Source organism: Ruditapes philippinarum, unplaced genomic scaffold (genome assembly GCF_026571515.1).
Source record: "Ruditapes philippinarum isolate M1 unplaced genomic scaffold, ASM2657151v2 ctg194_1_1_1_1, whole genome shotgun sequence".
Lineage (NCBI taxonomy): Eukaryota > Metazoa > Mollusca > Bivalvia > Venerida > Veneridae > Ruditapes > Ruditapes philippinarum.
The window spans coordinates 117,086-139,591 of record NW_026853964.1 but is presented as its reverse complement, the minus strand read 5'-3'; the positions used below and the strand labels follow the sequence as shown (position 1 = coordinate 139,591).

Sequence of the window (22,506 nt, the reverse complement as noted above, 5' to 3'; positions counted from 1 at the left end):
TTATACTCAACATCACTAATTCCGGTCATCACTTATTTTCACGTTAATGGCATAATTTAAGTGACCAGTGTTAAAATTGGTCATAATTGACATTTTTTATTCATACACCTATACAACAAAGTTTTTGTGCAAAATATATTAAATCTCTAGATTTTTACATTTTACAAATTTCTGCAAGAAACAACTTTAGTCCATTAAATTTGTGCGTATGTCTCATAGGTGTTCGGCGCGTTGATTGGTCACTACCCACCGGGCTTCCCTCACCCACTCTACAACCCGCCTACCTCTCAAAATCATGTAAAATGTGGTATTTTTCATTTGAAACATGCTTTAATTATTACCTTCATTAAAAAATTAAAGTATATATATTTAGTTAAGGTATGCAACTCGCCGCTCATTTTTTTTAGCTCTCTTCTTAATATGAACTCCAACATTTTTTCACCAATTTTCAATATCTTGGTACCAAATGGTAGGGAATTGTTTACTTTTAAAAATAAAGATGTCATTACAATCATTTCAAGTTATAAGAAGATATTTAATCTCGAAGTCACCGCAAGTGTTACTCGACAGAGACCTGACCGCTGGATTTTTTGGTCAAAAATAACCGACTAAACGGAAGTTTATTCGAATTGAATGAATATGTTTTTGTATTGCGCATATAAATATAATCAAATTTTATTATTATTTGTAATAACTGTTCAATCAAAACATCATATAAATATTATAACGAACCGTCTTTCCGATTTGCCAAATTCTCTATCCAAAATGAAAGTACACATGTATAAACGGATGCATTCGTATATGGAGTATTTTCATTGGTCGTGTGAAAACCTTAGACCAATGAAAATTCTCCGTACAAAAAAATAAAGAGGAGAGCACTCTGCAGAACCATTACTTGCATAACGATTTGGAAAAAAACGGTTTGTTATAGTTTTATATGATGTTTTGCTTGAACAGTTATTACAAATAATAATATAAATATAAATATAGAAAGCTACTACAACATAATATTCCGTATTTCCCGTTTCCAAAATGCAACGTTATACAAGTCGGAACCAACGTCAAAAATAGTCTGTCACTTCCATATATGGTACCGTATTTGTCATTAACATAATACGGTAATTTTTATCCGTTGAAACGTATTTGCACTTCAATATTGGCGTGTATTTTAGGGAGAAAATTTAAAGGTATATAATAAAATAGAATTCAGGTTAAGAAAAAGGTTAAAGATGACAGACGATATTTCTAGACATGTTGATTCAGTACTGTCTTTCTTATATATACGCAGGTATATATATTAACGGTACCGTTAATATACGTACGATTTACTGTATATATATATACCTGCTGATATACAGAAGAAATTTGGTTGCAAACAAATAATAATTCATCTTTTAATTTTGAATGAATGTTGTCCTCTGTAGACAAGGTTTTATATCTATTTAGGATTCTTTTTCTCGTGCTTATGTATTTGTATGCATACTGAGATAATCAAATAAACTTGAAAACTTGTACATTTCGTACAGTCAATATCGTGTGGAAAAAGATGTTATTCGCACTTTACACATTGAAAACACAACAGCGTTCGTGGCTTAATGTATATGTTAGTGTTCATCCGTGCTGTTCTACAGACATTAGAAACTTCGACGGGACCGATAGCGACCAGAGAATGTTTCTAATTTCTGTAGAAAAGCTACGGATGAAAACTATTATATTTAGTGTCAAACTTTTGGCCTCATTAATATTCATTTTATTACACCACACTATTACACTATGTATATGTTAGTGCTCATCCGTGCTGTTCTACAGAAATTAGAAACTTCGACGGGAGCGAAAGCGACCGGAGAGTGTTCCTAATTTCTGTAGAACAGGTACGGACAAGTACAGATTTTGATGCTAAAGCATCAAGTCGCCGGATAGAAAATGATTGTATTATCATAAATATAAGAAAATATAAGTTTAATTAATGGTTCACGTATAAAGAAAAGAGGAACAATATGTTGAGTAACTGTTTATTCACAATAAAACATCATATATGAAGCAAACTTGCTTAGCAACATTGTCACGGAACTGCTATGATTATTAAATAAGCAAGTATTGTCTGGCAATATTGACCTGTTCGGGAGGTGTTTCGTTAGTTTACGTAACTTAGTATGATTAATGCTAAAGATTTTTTTGATAGTATAGATCTCGATATTAAATTAATAAATATTGCTCGATGGCCTAGTGGTGGTAAGTATGACGAAGATGTGACCTAGTAGGCCAAGTTCGAATCTTTGAAAATCCATTTTGCAGTTTTCATAAAACTATTTTTTATTATTTCTTTTAACAAAATGAAATATAAGTTGATAAATTGTGTTTCATTTCTAGCTTTTTCTATTTCATAATTTTGATTAATTTTGTAAGGTGAGTGATATTCTTGTAATTCTACTTGTAATTCTACCTTATGCATATACCGTTATACCAGACATCGAAATCCGTATTGTATACTTCAGAATCCGATAATTACCGCCAAATAATAAACGGTTATCGAATATTTGAAAAAAATATATGTTTTAATTATTGCTTAAAACAATGCAATTCTACCGTAAAAGTGGTATCTGCATCAAAAAATATTTTTATTCGCTATCGAAAAAATAAATAATTTAATTGAAATCAATACTCCTGTCGTAACGATATTGCCTTTTAGTTCGATAAAATATTAACAAAAAGATATTTTATTAGTTTTCTTTACGATTCCGGCTCCCTACCGTCATACCGCGCGACGGAAATCGACGGAATATAACGAAGACGACGATTCAATAAATGTGCCTCTTTAGCATAAATCTATTTTGTGATGTTCAACCTAAACTAAACTATTGAACGATGACAACAGAAAGGGTCATGTTTAACCCTTTACCAAGAATAAAAATTAAAAGGTTTTGAAAACTTATTCTCTAATGTATAAATTATGCAGACCTTTCTAATGATATAAAATATATCAATCTGTTACTATTAAAAGATTTTATAACAATAACATACAACGTGTAGTCACGTGATTCTTACAAGAGTATAGGGAGAATCTGTTTATAATTAGATAAAATATTGAAATATAATAGGTCTCATAAGATATAAACAACCAAATAATTTCAATGTGTCATTTCAAATATCATTCATGATTTATCAATCATAAAATAGCAACGCTTGAAACGTATAAAAAGGTAAAAGTATTCCTAAATTCAATGACTGGTCGATAGGGATACGTTATTAATTCATTTCATGAAAATTGCAATGTTGCTTTTAAATATGTCAATATTTGAATATTTCATTTCATTGAGCAACGTTATTGTATGTTAGAATTTTTTAGATTACCGAAAAACAATTGTGGTCTTTAAATGTTCAGTAATTGATATGCTTTTATTTACAGATTTTAAGGCCTTCTCCTACCATAGATATAATATTAAACTGTTACAAATATAGTCGCCGGTTTCTACCGGCGACTAATGAATACTAACATATTTAGTGTCAAACTTTATTTGGCCTCATTAATATTCACTTTATTGCGTCACTACCAGTCCGCTTTATTAAAACAATTACCTAAATGGTGGGTTTGAATTTGACCTTATAAATATGCATGTTACGTCACTTTGTGCGCGAAGACGCATACAACTATTGGAAATATCGAGGACGTCATATGGCTGATGGCGAACATTGTGTACACCGGTCCTACTGACCTGTGAGAAACCACTCCAAGCATGATGGGAATGCACTACTTTTTACATGGTGGCTTGAACACGGAAATGGGGCCAGTTGAAAAATTAAACTTTGTCCTTACCCTGTTGGCAAAATAGCCATTACATCATTTTTACTCAAAACATGCACCAAACACACCTACTGACAATCCTTTAGTGATTTTACTCAACACGCTTGATAGTATTTCGTCGTTTGTTAGTTTAAAATCGAAAGTGAAAGTAGTTTTGAATATTTGAATAAATAGTAACACAATCAAACTATGAATTGCATTTGCAATATTAAACTCCGGAAAACAACCTTGGAATCAATAAACGATTTTAATCACTTGGAAAGATGTATTGTGTTAAATAAAATAAAATTGTCATCCCTACGCTGACTTCTTTATGTCGGAGTCATTTTTACCCTCAATTGGGGGTGAGTAATGCGTCGTAAGGCACATGTCGATATTTGAGAGACCGGTGTGTATACAATGGTTATAATTGTATACAATGGTTATAATTAGCCATCACATTCTCCCCAACCAGTAATTGTTAACACTTACGTTTTCCTTAATGACAACTAGCTTTCGGTATATCCAGACATTGCACCAAATTTCTTAGTAATATGCATCAAAAATCACTTAAAAAGATTAATCAAAACTTTAGACCAGTAGAAAAAAATCCATAAACACTTTCTGTGAGTAACTAAAATCCCACGTGATACCGCGTAACTTAATGCCCGTGAAATAAGGAAATAAATAAACACCGCAAAAATATGTTAAAATTCAGTCGACACAAATTTCGATACATTAAACTTTACAATCAGTTTAAATCTATCATAAAAACAAATACTGTCGTTTGCCCAATATTATGCATGACAGGTGTCTTGAAACTTGAAACTTGGTGTCAAAAGATGATTATATGAAATAGACATCATTTTATGTTCTTCTCAGACTATAAAGAGCACGTGGTCAAACATAATTTTAATTTTATGTTTAATGAATTTACCGGCTACAATATGAAATGCAAGATTGTCAAGTCAATATTGTTGGACAATAATTGGGCAGTTTTATCTTCAATATTTTTGTTCAATACATTTCCACTCTACTTAATGATTTACGCATAATTACTAAGCCGAAGAGTATCAAAATAATTCATGCTGCTATTTATAAATACGTATAATAACGCATTGAACATAGCAATTTTGTAACTTTAAAATAATACGAATATCAAATGACACTGTCAAATGCAAAAGAATAATAACAAGAGGGCCACTATGGCCCTAGATCGCTCACCTGACCCATCGAACTCATCCGAAGTTTCATGACAGGTGAGTCAAAAATGTGTCCACTAGAGTGTTAACAAGGGTTATCCATATTTGAGCAGTGTGTCATAGTTTTGTACCCAGGTGACCTATATTCGAACTTGACCAAGAAATCATCAAAACAAAACTTTCAGACCAATTTCCAAGTGACTTGGATAATAACAGTAGCCACTAGAGTGTATTTTCTTTTTTTTGCTCCGGTGACCTAGTTTTTCATGCGAGATGACCCATGTTCGAACTCATCCGAACAATTACCTAGACAAGCATGCTGACCATGTTTGATGATAATTGAGTAAAAAATGTTTTTGTTTTTGTTTTGTTTTGGGTTTTACGTCACATCGACACAGTATAGATCATATCGCGACGTTCCAGTTTTACTGGTGGAGGAAGACCTCAGGTGCCCTTCCGTGCATTATTTCAGGCACGAACGGGCACCTGAGTAGAACCATCGACGTCCCGTAAGCTAGCTGGATAGCTTCCTCACATGAAAGAATCCAAAGTCCCTGTCGGGACTCGAACCCACAGCGGTGAGTAAAAAATGTGACCACTAAAGTGTAAACAATCTTTTTCCATATTTGGGCTGTGTGACCTAGTTTTTCATCCGAGATGACCCATGTTCACTTGACCTAGAAATCATCAAAACAAACTTTCAGACCAATTTACAGGATATTTGGATGAAAACAGTAGCCACTAGAGTGTTAACAAGATTTTTCTATTTTTAGCTCATGTGACCTATTTTTTCATCCGAGATGACCCATGTTTGAACTCACCCGAGCAATTACCTAGACAAGCATCCTGATTAAGTTTGATGACACTTGAGTAAAAAATGTGACCACTAGAGTGTTAACAAGGTATTTCTATTTTTAGCTCCTGTGACCTAGTTTTTCATCCGAGATAACCCATGTTCAAACTCATCCAAGCTATCACCTAGAAAAGCATCCTTACAACGTTTGATGATGATTAAGGCAAAAATGTGACCGCTAGAGTGTTCACAAGGTTTTTTTCTACTTTTAGCTCCGGTGACCTAGTTTTTCATCCGAGATGACCCATGTTCGAAATTATCCGAGCTATATAGTAGACAAGCATCCTGACCAAGTTTGATGATGATTGAGGCAAAAATGTCACCGCTAGAGTGTAAACAAGGTTTTTCCATATTTAGCTCTGATGACCTAGTTTTTCATCTGAGATGACTCATGTTCGAACTCATTTGAGCTATCACCTAGACAAGCATCCTGACAAAGTTTTATGATGATTGAGCAAAAAATGTGACCGCTAGAGTGTTAACAGGGTTTTTCTATTTTCAGCTCCTGTGACCTAGTTTTTCATCCGATATGACCCATGTTCGAACTCATCCGAGCTATTAACTAGATGAGTATTCTGACAAAGTTTGATGATGATTGAGGCAAAAATGTGACCGCTAGAGCTGAGGTAGTCTAATAAAAAGATTGTATCAATGGCAAAGTTATTTATAAGTTCAACATAACCATTGGATATTCATCACAGGAGGCCCTTAAAATGAGATTTCAGTCATAATCTTATAATATGTATATAAATTTAGTCTATATTTATATACATATTATAAGGTTATGACTAAAATCTCATTTTAAGGTCACCATCACGCAGTATATACCATCCAAACACTGTGTGGGCCCCCTGTGATATTCATTTCATGTCAACTTGCTTTTGTATTTGGTCGTTAATACGAGACGTAAATCACGTGATCAATTGAAACTGTTATATAATAATATTTCGTTAAAGAAATATCGTCTGCTTAAAATATTTGTCGTCTGTTACATTTTGTTTATTCAGTATTTATTTTCATTCTACCTGGGTACATATGAGAATAATGTACAACCTCAGTCCTGGGAGAGCAACGAAAACTTCTTACAACTCATAAAGTTAAGAATTCATTGTGAATTACATAATCATTCGCCATACAATATCTTAATCGGTCTATGTCAAATTTATGAATTAAAAACTTTATTGAAATTATTAACGTATAGCATTTTTACTTTTAAAATGAATTTACGTCTGCTTAAAATATCCTTAACGTCAAAAATTGGTACAACAATTACAATTAAACAATCATGCATATTATGTAACTTAACCATTACTGACGTTCAGAAGATATTTTGAAATAACAAGGAAGATAAAATGTGTGTTTAAAGGGAGACAACACAATGACTGTACGTATTTTACATTTGAAGAGTTAGTTATTCATAGACTGTGTTTAATTACAATGTATTGTAAATCTTGGAAGATACGTTAACTATTGAAACATGTTTGATTTGCTTATTAGATGCATCCAGCAAAATTTATTAAAATGTTAAATTATTATTATATAATATTCATTACCTGTTGTTTAACTCATATTTTTGTGTTAACACGGTAGGACCGTACACCGGTGTAGCGTGTGATTCGTCAGACCGGTGAAAAATGTAAGATCTTACGTATCGTATCTCACGGGAGGGTCCAAACTCCGCGCACCGGTTACGCTACGGCCAGTTACCACTGCCTTCACACAAATTACGTGATGATAGTCTTATCACATGATCGTGTAAAAATGGCGTATATGCCAAGAAATCGTTGAAAAAATATTTTATCTGTAATCAGGTACCTGTCTGTAAATAAACAGCGACATTAAAACTTGAACTCTGGTCTCAAATATGTCGATATGATTCAAAAAAATTCATTTCTGTAAAGCGTAGAGTCAAAATTAATAATTACTTGAATGATTTCTCTTTCGAGAGGGGCCATTGTTTTGGAAATAAACGGTGCGGCATTAAAATTGTTAAAAAATTATTTTCATAATATTTATGTTTCCTAAATTATTTCTTATTTTAGTTCACATCTAACACCTAACGGTCTTGAAACATTAGCAAAACCGTGTTTACTTTTTAAAATAAATATAAAAATTGAAAAAGTTCATATCGTCAAAAATCTTGACGAAAATGTTGTGATGGCAGAGATCTAATCCTGTAAGGGGAGATCACTGCATTGGAGATTGGGGAGGGTCGTGAAAAATGTCAGACGTGAGAAACGTAATCATATTTTAGTGGCTAGCATTTAAAAAAAATACTGTTGCACTTAAACTAAATATTGTCAATATTTGATTGCATCAATAAAATAATGGTTTAAACGCATGAGTTTTTCTGTATTTACAAGTTAAGAATAACATTTTAAATCAACGATCGGCTTTTAAATATCTCTCATATAACTTCCATCATTCTTGTAACAATTCCCCTACGTGATAAATACGAGTCAAATCAAACTCGAAGTAAATTAGAGGTAAACAAATCGATATTTCAGCTTACGGGAGAGGAACTGTTCCACGAAGGATGGAGTTCTTATGACAACTTGTCAGGAGTTCTTGTGATTACTGTCACGGTGTTCGTCAGAAAATGTTTGCATATACTACCGAAACACTCATCAAATATGGCAATTTTTATCTTTAAAAAGTCAGTTTTAGGTGCTAAAATAATCTTTAATGATCAAGCTTGCCTTACATATCGTATTATGTATAAAAAAAATAGTCTATTTTTTATCGCCTCTTGTTTAAAATGTGTTAATTTTGAGTAAAATTTCCAAATTATTTGCCAGTTCAAACGTATTGACCTTTTCATCCATTACCTAATTATAATGCAAAATTGAAAAAATATTAAAGTCTTGGTTAACAAACTTAAACCCGATTTTTCAAATTTTCTGGAATTCTTTTAAAACACTCTGATCGACTTTTTTATGCCAACTATACATTTGAAGATAGCAAACACAGTGGTTAAGAAAGATAATATGCACACGCGCGTGCTTTAATCAGTTTTTTTATTGATAACATGCAGTGATAGCAAATGTCCTCCATGTATGACTGCACATTGGTGACATGTGCACATCTCTATTTGTCTCGTGAAAACGAAGTAAAATCTCCTGGTAACGGGATAATATCTCTTGGTCACGGGATAATATCTCTTGGAAACAAGGCAGAAATCTCGTGGGAACAAGATAAATATTTCGTGTAAACGACATAATATTTCGTAACAATAAGATATTATCTCGTTCTCACGAGATTAATAAAGAAGTACTTATGTCACCTCTGCTCCACCATAGTATCGCACTTAATATTTTAGAGCGATTTTAGTACATGTAGTATATTTTTAAGGGGGCAAACATTTTTACTTTTTTTTTTTGGACACATGAAAACAGAGGTTTTTTTATTTTCTGATCGCAGATCAGAAAATTCAATGCTGACATTCAATCTCTGACACAGAAGCTTCACGACAAACCTAACAACAAGTAGTTCTCAAAACAGCTTAAAACTAGCGATGTAAAAGAAAGAAATATTTTTATTTTGTTACAAGTGTCAAACAAATTACAACGCATTCAGTTTAAAGGTAGCGTTGGCTTATAGAATTGTCAATTCACCAATTATGCGGATTAATATTAAAATGCTATTTTTAGCGATGTCGATTACCGGATACCTCAGAGCGTATTACACTGCCGAGTAGTGGAATATATACATGTCGGACTGTTTTGACGAAAAGATTTTCGCTAAATTATTTTCATCAATGTTAAACAACAGGTATATCGTGAACAAAATACATCGAAATTAATAAGGATTACCATGGAGCTAAATATAAGATTTATATATCTGTGGGATTACAAACCCTGCATGGATATTTTAAAATTATAATTATTTGATTTTATTCAGGCTGTTTTCGTTAAGCATCTCCGTGGTGCAGGGGTTCAAATCCCAGTCGAGGCAACTTTTTTTATTAAAGAAGTAGCCACGATATGCAAGGATAAAAGGATAAAGTGTGGCTGTCAAAAACAATGAACATAAATGAATTTTAATGCAACTCTAGTCATGCAAAATTCCGTATGTATCAAACTCGAACTGTAAAAATAGTAAAAAATCCAAACGCAGTCGCTGCATCTCGGTGCCCTGCAAGGTGAATTATAAAATATAAAAATAAACTTATACAGGAAAATACATACAGATATACAGTGCGATTTAGATTGCAAAGATCAGAAAATACCACAGAGCTTGCAGCCCTTTGATTTATCAATGTGGTCATATTTTCTTCCCAGTTTCGATACTCGTGCGTGTGCTTGTGGTCATAAACACATTTTTTGAAACACAATAATCCTGTATAGACAGAGACTATTTATGTGGCAGAGAGAACAATTTCTTAATGGCTTTTTTTACTTTATTTATTTCTTTATTTTGCGACATCTACTGACATACTATAGAAAAGAAGCGGGTAATCAAATAAAGACCGCCCTTGGTGAAAATACAAAGATTTATTTAAACTTTACATGGTCTTAGAATATGAAAGCATTTAAAGTGAAATATGCTCGGTTCAAATGACCATGTAAATTCAATAATACGTGTTCGGCCTAGTTTGTCAGAGCTTAACTGTATCATAAACCTTCAAAGTGTAGGATTGTTTCTTAATCGGAATATGAAATTACTGTGAAACTGTTATCCATTAATTACTTTCAAATATTTATAAAGTAAACAAAATCAAGATTACACCAAAGCCGAGGTTACTCATCGCCGAAATTCGTTTTATCCAGATTTTCCGCTCCATAGCAATTCCGCTAAAATGAGGTGTATTTCAAGAAAATAAACCGCAAATATTTACAATTGCAAAGTATTTCCTGGTAAGGTAATTATTTTTTATGACGTTATCATTTTGTTCTACGAAAGGAAACAAATCATGTTTGATTTTGCAGTTTGTTTTTTGTATCTTCAAGGAAATAAATATAATCGTTGATGTCTGATAAAACAACAAATAAAGTATACACAATGAACCTTTTGGTAGCAATATTTTTTCATAATTAATAATGAAAAACGCTTTCTGTTTTACTGATCAGACCTCTCCACAGTGTTGAGAATGATTGCTGGCGGCATCCATTTTTGCGTATCACATTGCAGCTAATGCATCGTATTTTAAGCCTTAAAACATCGGAATCAGTCTACAAAAAATGTTATGCGCATGCTCCGCCTCAAAATACGACTTAACCTAAAGGAAAATAAACATCGAAATGAACAAATCGGTACAAGGAAAAATCGGAAAATATCATTTACGTTACATAACACTACGAGCAATGATTCATTTCATTTTTAATCCTTTAAACTGTATAAATCGATACTTGTTTTCTGAATAGCGTTTTACTATTTCATGTGACCGATTGAACGGTGTACCGAAAATTTGCTGCTACTGGTATGACTAAAATACGCAATGGAGATTTTTTTGGCGCAAATGGCGAAAATGGCACAATTTTTATTCAAGTTTGATTTTCTTGCCATATTGTGGTTGGAGGCATGCAGCAGTATATATTGTTTATTCCAATCAATTGCTAATACACTTTTAATGTAAATCTGGGATTTAATATTGTTTGATTAACATACTTTATGCCCGTATTGGAAAATCTTTGGAGCCTCTTCTATCTCCAAATATTTTCGAAATGAACAAATATTCAACAGCTGCAAAAAGACCTTTCGCATGCTTCTTTTTAAAGAAGCAAACTTGTATGAACACCTGCGTTTCGGAATTCGGAACATCTCGCTGCCTATCTGTAATCGTTATCGAGAAAAAAGATACACAACGTCGATGAATTAAGGGGAGATCACTGCGTGGAAATCGGACCGATATATGTTGCGGCGCATAAGTTCGCCTCTACTCCATCACACCGTTAACATGGTTGGTCCATCGTGCTGTTGAATTGTTTAACAGTAAAGACAAAATACAAAAAACAAATATTGTTAGATTTGTTGCCTTTAACATTCAATTTTCCCTTCGAATTTCTTAACACTTTTTTTTTAAAAAAAAGGGGTCTTTTAGAAAAAAATATATCTGTATTTTATGAATTATAAAGGGTTAAACCCAACAAAGGGTGAAAACCAAATATGAGAAATCTGTTTTATTTCAAAGCATTATCCCATTACGAAAGGCGTATACAAAGTAAAATATTTACATATTTTATTTAGTTTTATGTATTTTCTGTTGATAGGAAGTACATTAGGCAAGAAAAAAAACCCTAAATTAAAACAGCGTTTTTTAAAATTTAGAAACCGAGAAAATGTTTAATTGTAGTACATACCCGTTTTTTCCAGTCTTTCCTTTTTGTTTTTGGTATTTTTGAGGGGCATTCACAATTTAAATTTATGAAACAAATATACACAAAAATGGAGACATACTGCTTTAATTTAGATGTGTGACTAATCAGACCTTATCTGAAATGTTTGATGTATTAAACTTAGATTGTTTAAAAAGTATCTAAATATGTTGAGACGATTAATATTTATAACACTCTTAAAACGATCTTCAGTGAGATCGATAAAACAATTTTAAATTCATATACAAATATCAACTGAGGCACTTAAAATTGAAAATATGCGATAGATGATAAAGAAATATAATCCATGTAATCAGTCGATTTTTGGGCGATACTTGGCCTGTTTGTATTAACGCTTATATTTCTTTAGTAATTTTACACCATAAAAATGATTGTTCCGGAAAAACAACGGATTAGGAAATGATCTGATTTTTGCCCACAAGTTATTGACCCGACCTACATCACATGGTACACAAATATCGAAATATATCAGTCTCAATTCAAAAAGACAAACAAACAACAACAACAACACAAAAAAAACAGGCCTATCTTAAAAACTCAGCTGAAACATTGGGCGTGGCACTGTTATATGTCGCAACGCCGCTAAAAATCGGACCATTGCCGCTGATTGCCGTAACCGCCACTTAATGTCACAAAATTTTCTGCCGTTAAGGTAAGATACCTGTAATGGGTAAATTTAGGAATCTGAAATCTTCTGCTGTTAACGTTAAATGTCCACGATTTTCCCTTAAATGCCTCAATACTATTGTTTTAATCACAATAAACATTGAGTAAATGACTGTACATATCTTATTGCTTTTGAACATAATAAAATCTGTCATATGTTGCGGTTCGGATCGGAATATCCATCCCAAGGGCACCCACCCATTGAGCGGTAACGAGGCTTGAGCTAGCTTACAGAACGTCAGTGGTTCTACTAAATTTCCTGTGGTTCCAGAGGTCCTTCTCTACCAGATAATCGCTATATGACCTTTCTGTGTTGGTGTGACGTTTCAATGTCTAAAAACTAATTAGGGCTTTGCATGTCATAATTAGATGTATCTAAAGCTGATTAGGCAGAATAATATTCTTAGTTGTCTTTTTGTGTAAAAAATCCACATTTATTTGATTCTAAAGAAATGTTAAACATGTGTTAAATAATGTTTTAGTAAGTGATTTAGAGCATGTAATGTTGGACGCATATCAACTGAAGAAAGTAGCACTGAATGTGCGGTAATGTGTCGTAAAGGTAGCAAATGTAAACAAATTAGTATTTTGACTTACGTACAAAATACTAATTCACTATATTCATACCAACTGCAAACAGAGCAAAAGAAGCAAAGGTAGATCATCTATATGACAAAAAAGTATTGTTTGGAAACTGTAACAAGATACCAATAAAAGAAATACTTTTGAGAAATAAAAGTGATAGCATTTCTGAGGCATAATATGCATTTAACATGCTGAATTTGTAAAATAAACTTTTCAAGCTTCCATTTTTTAAACTGTCTATCGATCTGTGAATATCAAGACAGTCAAACGAAAGAGTCTAAAGTAAGTCAGACATATGTAAAGACAGGTTCAGCCTGCCTACGTACATATGTATCTCTATACTGGTATTATCACTTCGGTTCCAGCATTGTAAAGGTGCAGTGCTGTTAACAGTGGTCATATTAACACAATTGCTTTTGATCTAGTAAGCTTATTCAAAGTATAAACAAATTCTATTGAAAAGTTTTCAATTAGCCTTTGTGTCTATGTAACTGTATATGTCTTTAAACTTTCATTTAATTTATTTTCTCAAGATGAAAAAGTTTTCAATGCGATAGGTGCATCGAAGAAACACAGTAAACGTAATTTCAAATCAGACGGAGTCCATCAATTCAATGCCATTTCACAGTAGTATTGTGACATTAAACATAAGGGAAAATGGTGCGATATTTAACGTTATCATTGCAACATTTAACGACAAAATATTATGAGATATTTAGCGGTGGTTGTGACATTTTGCGGCAATTGTGCGACATTTAGCGCGCAAGTGCGACATTTAGTGTCGTTGCCACATATAACGGCGCCACAATTGCCCACTAAATGATTCTTAAAAGTCAACATTCGGTGACGACCTACGAAGACGTTCATTTTTAAATTTCCTCTTTTTTTGGTTTGTTCTTTTGTTTCATTGATTTAATAGACACATATTATACAAACAAAGATTCAAACATTGTGTCGTTCTCTTACAAAAATCCCCATTAAAAGCATAGCATACTAAAATAAACAAGAATTTGTAACAGAGTTACTAACGTCCCCCGCCTCGGAGAATTTATATACGAAGCATAAAATTGTTCTATTTCAAAAGATTGAGGTATGGATCTCAGGACTTTCAGTCCAAACTTATGATCAATGCTAGATCTGCAAATGCAACAATAAATTTATTAAAGAAATAAAATAAAACACGGAATTTAAACATTAATCATGTAAAGCTTTGACCTCTAAGTGTCACCTTGACCTTGGAGGTAGGGGTGCAGGTGTTATGCATGACATATCGTCTTATTATTGTAATTATTTGTGCCAAGTATTTTCAAAATCCCTTGAACTATGAAGAAGTTATAGATCTGACACAAAATAAACCTATAACAGATTATGTAAATCTTTGACCTCTAAGTGTGACCTTGATCTTGGAGGTAGGGACACAGGTGCTACGCATGTCATATCATGTTATCATTGTGACTATTTGTGCCAAATATTTTCAAAATCCCTTTATCTATGAAGAAGTTATGGACAGGACACAAAATATACCATATAACAGACTGTTAACCTTTGACCTCTTAGTGACCTTGGAGGTAGGGGTGCAGTACTTGAAATTTCGTCTTCTTGTTGTGACTATTTGTGTCTAGTTATTTTAAAATCCCGAAGAAGTTCTTGATCGGACACAAAATATACCCTTAAACAGACTATGTTAAATTTTGACCTCTAACTGTGACCTTGAACTTAGAGGTAGGGATGCAGGTGTTGTGCATGCCAAATTGTCTTATTAAAGTGACTATTTGTGGCAAGTATTTACAAAATCTTTCGATCTATGAAAAAGTTATGGACCGGACACAAAATATACCCTATAACAGACTATGTTAATTTTTGACCTCCAAGTGTCACCTTGACCTTGGAGATAGGTGACCGGTTGTTGCGCATGACACATCGTCTTATTATTGTGAACAATTGTGGCAAGTATTTACAAAATCCCTTCAAAGATAAGAAAGTAATGGACCGGACACAACATATACCCTCAAAAAGACAATGTTGACCTTTAAGGAGCAAGTGCGACCTTGACCTTGGAGGTAGGGGTCTGGTTGTTGCGCATGACACATTGTCTTTTTGTAACAAACATTTGTGCCAAATTATTTCAGATTCCTTTGATAAATGACAAAGTTATGGACCGGACACGAAAGTGTGACGGACGGACAGACGGACATTCTTACCAGAGCTACATTATGCGGTTTTTTTTTGTTATTTCTTTTGTTCTTTTTAACCCCACAATGCAGAGAATAACCCCACAAGAGAAACGGAATGAATGACATCAAAGACATCTATTGTTATGAGAACAATAGACCAAACCCCATAATGTAGCTCTGGTTTGTACGGACGGACAGACAGACGGACGGATGTGCCACTTAAATGGACTAAAGGGTCATTTCTTTTGTTCTTTTCTTTTGTTTAATGGCCCCTTATTCTATTTTTACGGAATGAACTCTATTGTTCTCTTTTGTTCTGTTTACTGTTAGATGGCCCCCTAACCTATTGGTTGCTCGGACAGACAGACGGACGGACGAACAGACAGACAGATGGACGGAGCCTATTTCTATATTCCCCTTTTTGCTTCGAAAAGGCGGGGGACAATAATTTATTTAGATAGAGTACATTATGTACAGTGTTAAGGTTAAGGGGCCGGTTTGATACATTTTTATTGACAGCTAGTCTTAACAAAATTACTCGCACAAACCCATTCACGGATATTTACCGGGTATATGCGAGTCAATAAAGTTCGCAAAGACGTCATTTCCTTTTAAACCTTAATTATTCTATATTTATGATTCATTTGAACAATGCAAACACTACATATTCGTCTTTCAGATTAAGGAGATGTATATTCACATGGACGGTTTTTGTCGTTGTTATATGTGAAATATTAAACTGAAATGAAAATTTGTCAGAGATTGTTTGCTGATTTGAATAATTGATGGGCTAGCTTCAGTTTTAAGATGGCGGTACTTAATCGTATCACGTTTTTTACGATATGTGGATTTTGTATGTTCGGAAGCCTACAGTGTGAATCTTCTAAGTTTAACGGCATAGAACGTAAATGGAATAAATGCACACGACAAGGTTTAGAACTTAATTGTACCGGATTACCAAGTGACATTCCAAATGGAGTGACGACAGTTCATCTTAAAAATATTTACGTTCCAAATAGAGTTCTAACACGTGGGGCGTTTTTGTCAACAAACTGGGAGCATGTTACAAAACTTGTAATAACTGCGGACAATAGCCGGACTAATATGAATAATCCAGTTGGTGTATTTGATTCACTGTGTTTCAACGGTTTAAAAAGACTTGAGATATTACATATAGATATATCAACCACTGTGGTATTCAGGCCTGACACATTAATAGGAATTCCCAATTTGAAATTGCTGGATCTATCAGGGTGCCGTAGATTCGATATAGACTTTCTCATCAGTGCGTTGAATAACACAAAAGCAGTTCCCAACCTGAGGTCACTAAATCTGTCCCTCTTAAATACCTACCATACCGGAATCAGACTCGAAAACAATTTCTTTGAACTCATTTCAGCAAAAGGAATAAAGGAGTTGGATCTTAGTTCCATCCAAGTGCTCTTCATGAATTTGACGTCGTTTAAAGAAAACTGTAATACTTTAGAATTTATGAACATATCCCGGATGATGTTAAATGATTATGAAATTGACGATCATCCAAGTTTCTGTCCAAATTTAAAAAGACTGGATGCCAGCTATATAACGTTACCTTCAACATTAATTCCTGATCGTGGTCCTCAGACGCTTGTTGTGGCAAACAAATCTGTTCCCCTTTTCTTAAATCTAATACCGTATTTTAGAAGTGTCGAATACTTCAATCTGGCAGGATTAATGGTAAAACAGACGCGGTACATATTAAAAAACGTAACATTTTACGTTGTTGGAATAAGTAAGTTCAATTTGAAAACATTAGTGTTGCGAGACAATAGATTTGAAAGACTTGATTTAAGGGTAATCGCTAAAAAGTTCAAATTAGAGTCAATAGATTTATCGCAATGCAATATTCGATTTATTAACCCCATGATGTTTTCAGGTCTTTCTTTACTGAAACTCATAGATCTATCTCATAACAACCTAAATGACATGGTAGCAGAAAATTCAAGTTTATTTGAAAGACTGTACGAAAATCTGAAACATCTAACGGAAGTGAATCTGTCGAATAACCGTCTAACAACAATACCGTACAATATGTTCGAATCTAATCGGAAATTAGAAATTATACACTTATCAGACAATTTGTTGACTCAGATTTCGTTTCACGCAGTTAACTTAAATAATCTCAAAACTATTAATTTAGAAAGGAACCAGATAAAGGTCCTCGATGCTGCATCCTTGGTACGGCTGAATGTCATAAAAGATTTAAATAACAGCAAGTATCCAAATGGATCTGAAGGAAAAACTTTATTCAAGCTAACGGGCAACCCGATAAGTTGTACCAACTGTGATTCCCTTGCTAGCATAACTTGGATTTTTCATTCCAAATCATCTATAGAAAATTCATCTCTTCTCAAGTGTCGGAATGAGCACGAGCAACTAGTTGGCATCGATCAATCTGCTATAGATAATGTCCAGAAAATATGTAACCGTCCAAAGGTCATAATAATCTCATGTGCCACTGTCGCGACTGTATTAGTTGCAGCTATAGTTTCGTTCATTGCAACACGGCAACGCCGACGTCGTAAAGCGCATGAATTAGAAATGGCAGACCGCGTGGCACTTATTAGGGAAGGGACAGAATGTTACGAGTTTGTGGTATTTCTGTCGTACAGCAGTCAAGATGAAGACTTCGTCCAGAAGTATGTGTACCAGTCCCTCAATGAGCATCTTCAGAAAATGGTCGGAGATGATCGGGACCTAATTTGCGAAGGCGACAGGAATTTTCAACTTGGACGCTCTATTCATGATCAAATTTCTGTACTTTTGAAGAAATCATCAGTGGTGATGGTAGTTTTAACTGACAATTACAGTCAGAGTATTCATTGTAGGAATGAGTTTGATCAGGCGTTTATGTTAGAGAAACCAATCGTGTTAATGGTCAAAGATCAAGTTGAAACCGCCCTTATGACCCCTTTGATACGAGATTTGTATGAGAAAAGGACAAGAGTACTATGGTTGTGGGAAGACGGACAGTATAAATTGAAAACAACCTTGGAAAACGTGTGTACTTCGATTATTGAACTTGTTGATTGTAAATAATATATCAAACGTGAAATTCAAACGGCATGAAGACTAGACCCTATACGAAACGGAGCAGGAGATTCGGAGAACTCCATTGTTGGTTACATTGTTAGAGAAAACTTTTCCATCCATCGAACCGGGAAATCATTACGAATGGGTTAATATTATGATTTGCCGACTTTTAACAACTTATATTACGATCATCCTGACATTGTCGATAATTTGATGACACTTGTTTTATTTAAGTGGAATTCCTGAAAAAATATGGGTCATTACGGTGTTGGGATTTCTTTTCTCACTTAGAAATAAGAATCAAATGTTAAATATTTTGTGGAAGAATTTCTGTTTGTAATAATGTGTATGACACAGGAGTATCTTTTTTTTAAAAAAGCTAGTCAATTATTATTTAAATTGGCGTGTTGTGATGTGCCTTATATTGCACTTATATTATTAAACGTGAGTGCAATACCGAATTCTGTTTGACCAGTACACAGCTATCAAACCTATATTGGATAAGGCGACAAGCAAAATGAAATCGAGGATAAATTAATTAAATTGGATCTGATAACCATAATTATATTGAGCGATCACATGGTGCAAACGCTTGAAATTCATTTTACTACATTTTAGTATGGAAAGCCATGGCTGTCTTATATTGTTATGTTTAAATTGATTTAACCATTTTGGATAATATATAACTTCACTTCGACTATATATGAATTGATCACCTTCTAAATAAATCGTAATCCATTATATTAATCCACAGTTACAATATATGAAACCATACCGTCAGCATCACAGTTTTGGCCATATGTCGGTCGTTGATCCACTTAACATTTTTTTTAGATAATCAGTAATTAACAGTTTCTCAGCAAGTGAAAGTCAACTAATCGCCCGTGATTTCTGAATCAGCGGTAAGAAATGACCATTAGATTCTATGTCATACATTATTATTCTATTAAAGCTAACTGAAAAGCTTACACACATGAAATAATCATTAGGATTCGTCAGGATTTGAACTCAAAGCGTGTGAGGATAAAGTGGTTTGAAGTCGGTGACCTTAACTACCCGGATATGGAGGCTTATTCAAATCAGCCAGTATCTAATAAATCTTAAGATTCGGCATTGATTTTACGACAAAAATATGAATAAAACTTCTGAGGATTAAAAAATAGTCTGCTGGTATTGCAATCATATGAATTTGAATTCGGAACTGTATATTGTAAAATACATTGGAATTATAAATTTATATATTGTTTATTACATGGTAATTATACATCGGAACATTTCTGGCAAGTTTTAGGCAATTGGAGTAAGACAAAATAATTTAAACCATTCAAGTATTTTTCTTCAGATTCAAATAGTTTTAATTGTTACATCCTTTTACATTAAATAAATATGTAAAACTATTTTTGACGTCGGCCTCAAAACCAAGCATTCTACAGTTTCATTAAACTTTTTAACAGTATCGTTATAAATCTCATCAAATACTGTTCATAAATAAGGATTTTAAATGGAAAACCCCACGATACACTAAAATCCGTATACGGATTTTAACATGCAAATGAAGACTATAATCAGCTCGTGTATGCGCTACGTCACGGTGTTATAGTTGCTATCCGGAACACAGCAAATATAAGATTTTCTTGTGCAAACACAATTTAACCGTTTAAACTTCACGGTGCACTAGGCCTGGGGTTCAGAAAAATTAATCATCTCATAAAAAAGATTAAATTTGTATGAAAATAACCGTTACAATGCGGAAATATAACGTTAAATTAGGACTGCTACTTATAGCAATGTTTGTTGATTTAACATTGATGTACGGATGATCTGAAGGCAGAGTTTCTCATGCAAACAAAAATTGTACTTCCGAATTCGTCACAATGAGGTTGCACATTTGTATGCTCATAAAACTCATTTTGGTTGGATACCAAAATAAGACCTGGAGTCGATATGAAACACAATTTTTTAATGAAATGTCGCTATTTCTGTTTTTATGAAATTTATTAAATGTAACTTTAAGGAGCAGTAAAAATATAGACATTCTTATATAAATCCAATACATGTACATTCTGAAAACAATGGTATAAATGGCATACAAGAAGATGACTCAAATGAAGCTAAGCTATCAACATTATGAAAATAATCTTTAAAATGATTGGCTGTTTCAAACATTCTATTTATAAACTTGGTTTTATTTGGCTCTTTCATACATTATATTTATAAACATGAATCTGATTGGCTCTTTCATGAACAATGTTGATTTGTTTTCAATCTGATTGGCTCTTGCAGACGTTATTGTTTTTTAAATTCTGATTGGCTGTTTCAAACATAATGCTTATAAAACTGATTGGATGATTGAAGTCATGTGCCCAATGTGGAGTGAGATACAATATATCCCACCTATTGCATGAGTGTGACCAGTTCAGGGACCATAGAAATGAACTGCGGTCGGCACTTGGTGCTGTAGGTTTGGGATATAACACACAAAATATACTGAATCCACCAAAGAAATACTCAGTACACATTTTTAAAGCTTTAGAGTTGTTTATTCTAAACTGTTGTCTAACAGATAAAATTTAAACAAATAATAACCCATTTCACTAATTTATTGAGTGATGGGGCTTTAATGTTAATTTTTTTGTCCAAATACAACTGTGACCTTGATCCCAGCAGTCATATTAAAATATGAAGTCATGATTGGCCTTTAATGTAAAATCCTACTTTTCCTCCCCTCTGACAATAACATAAAGACTGCATTATTTGTATACTTCACTTTAATTTATCAAAAGGTGTTAATGGGACCCAGTTTGCATACTCAGTCCCCTGATACCGGTTCCTCTTTATAGATTTATAGTTTTGACAATATCAAATATAGTCAAAAATTGTCCAAATTTATGATAGTATATAAATCATAATATAGATACTTATGAAAATCAGTGAAATTTCTATTTATTGACATAATATGGCCCAGTAAAACCAAAGATAAAACCCAAATACAATTGAAATATCTATACTATTAACTAATAATAATTAACTAACACCATTAAAGGTCTAATTAACAAAATTTTCATTAATTTTTGTGGTTTATTAAAAAAATTATAGTTATTTCCCTATACAGCATATCAAATATGTGGCAAATAGTCAATTTAACAATAAACAAGAAAATCTCACCAACTTAAACTCCCCCAAAGGGATAAGTTCTTTATTTACAAAGCCACATCACTATAATAATTAAGAGCAATCTTTTAATGAGATAATAAAGAAAATTCCATCAAAATTCATTAAAAATTAAAGAAGATATGGCCAATTACCTATGACACATAAACTTAATATTTAAATCAATAAATCTCAGATAATAGTACAAGGGAAGCAACTCAAATTTGGACTAATGATGTCTATTTTCTAAATTTGCTGTTTGATATAATTAATAATGGCCATAATAAGATCAAATGGTTATAATATGATCTATTTAGGATATAAATATGTAGTTTTAACAAGTTTAACATAATATTTGATAATAGGATAGGAGGAAAATAAGAATTATAGCTAGAAAATGCAAATTTCTGGTATAAGTAGGAGTTGTCCTCCCACTACTTGAATTTTTGGGTAATTATTGGTTTTACTCTATAATCATACTTAGTTCAACTATTAAGGAACATATGAAATGTATTGCAAGTGAATTTTAAGGAGAATAAATGGCAAAGTGTCCCCAATTACTGTAATAAATGAAATTCTATACATAGAAACATAATAAATATAACCTGTCAGAGGGGAAACCAACTCGCATTATATGGGAGACAGTGCAGAAATGTCAATACAGAGACCACGTGGTTTAGATCACAAA

At 33.1% G+C, this 22,506-nt stretch overlaps 2 protein-coding genes across 2 annotated transcripts in view; both read left to right on the top strand.

The window, feature by feature from the left end:
* Nucleotides 1–22,506, top strand: part of LOC132738523 (3-oxoacyl-[acyl-carrier-protein] reductase FabG-like) — a 104,870-nt gene that overhangs the window by 66,937 nt on the left and 15,427 nt on the right. The gene's annotated exons all lie outside the window — the stretch shown is intronic.
* On the top strand, nt 16,299–20,990 carry LOC132738522 (toll-like receptor 4). Its single transcript, XM_060726023.1, has one exon. It carries the CDS (start codon nt 16,404–16,406, stop codon nt 18,672–18,674), a length of 2,271 nt encoding a protein of 756 aa, XP_060582006.1. The 5' UTR covers nt 16,299–16,403; the 3' UTR covers nt 18,675–20,990.

Coding starts and splice junctions, on each gene's coding strand:
- LOC132738522 (XM_060726023.1), top strand. CDS start 16,404: ATGGCGGTACTTAATCGTATCACGTTTTTTACGATATGTGGATTTTGT.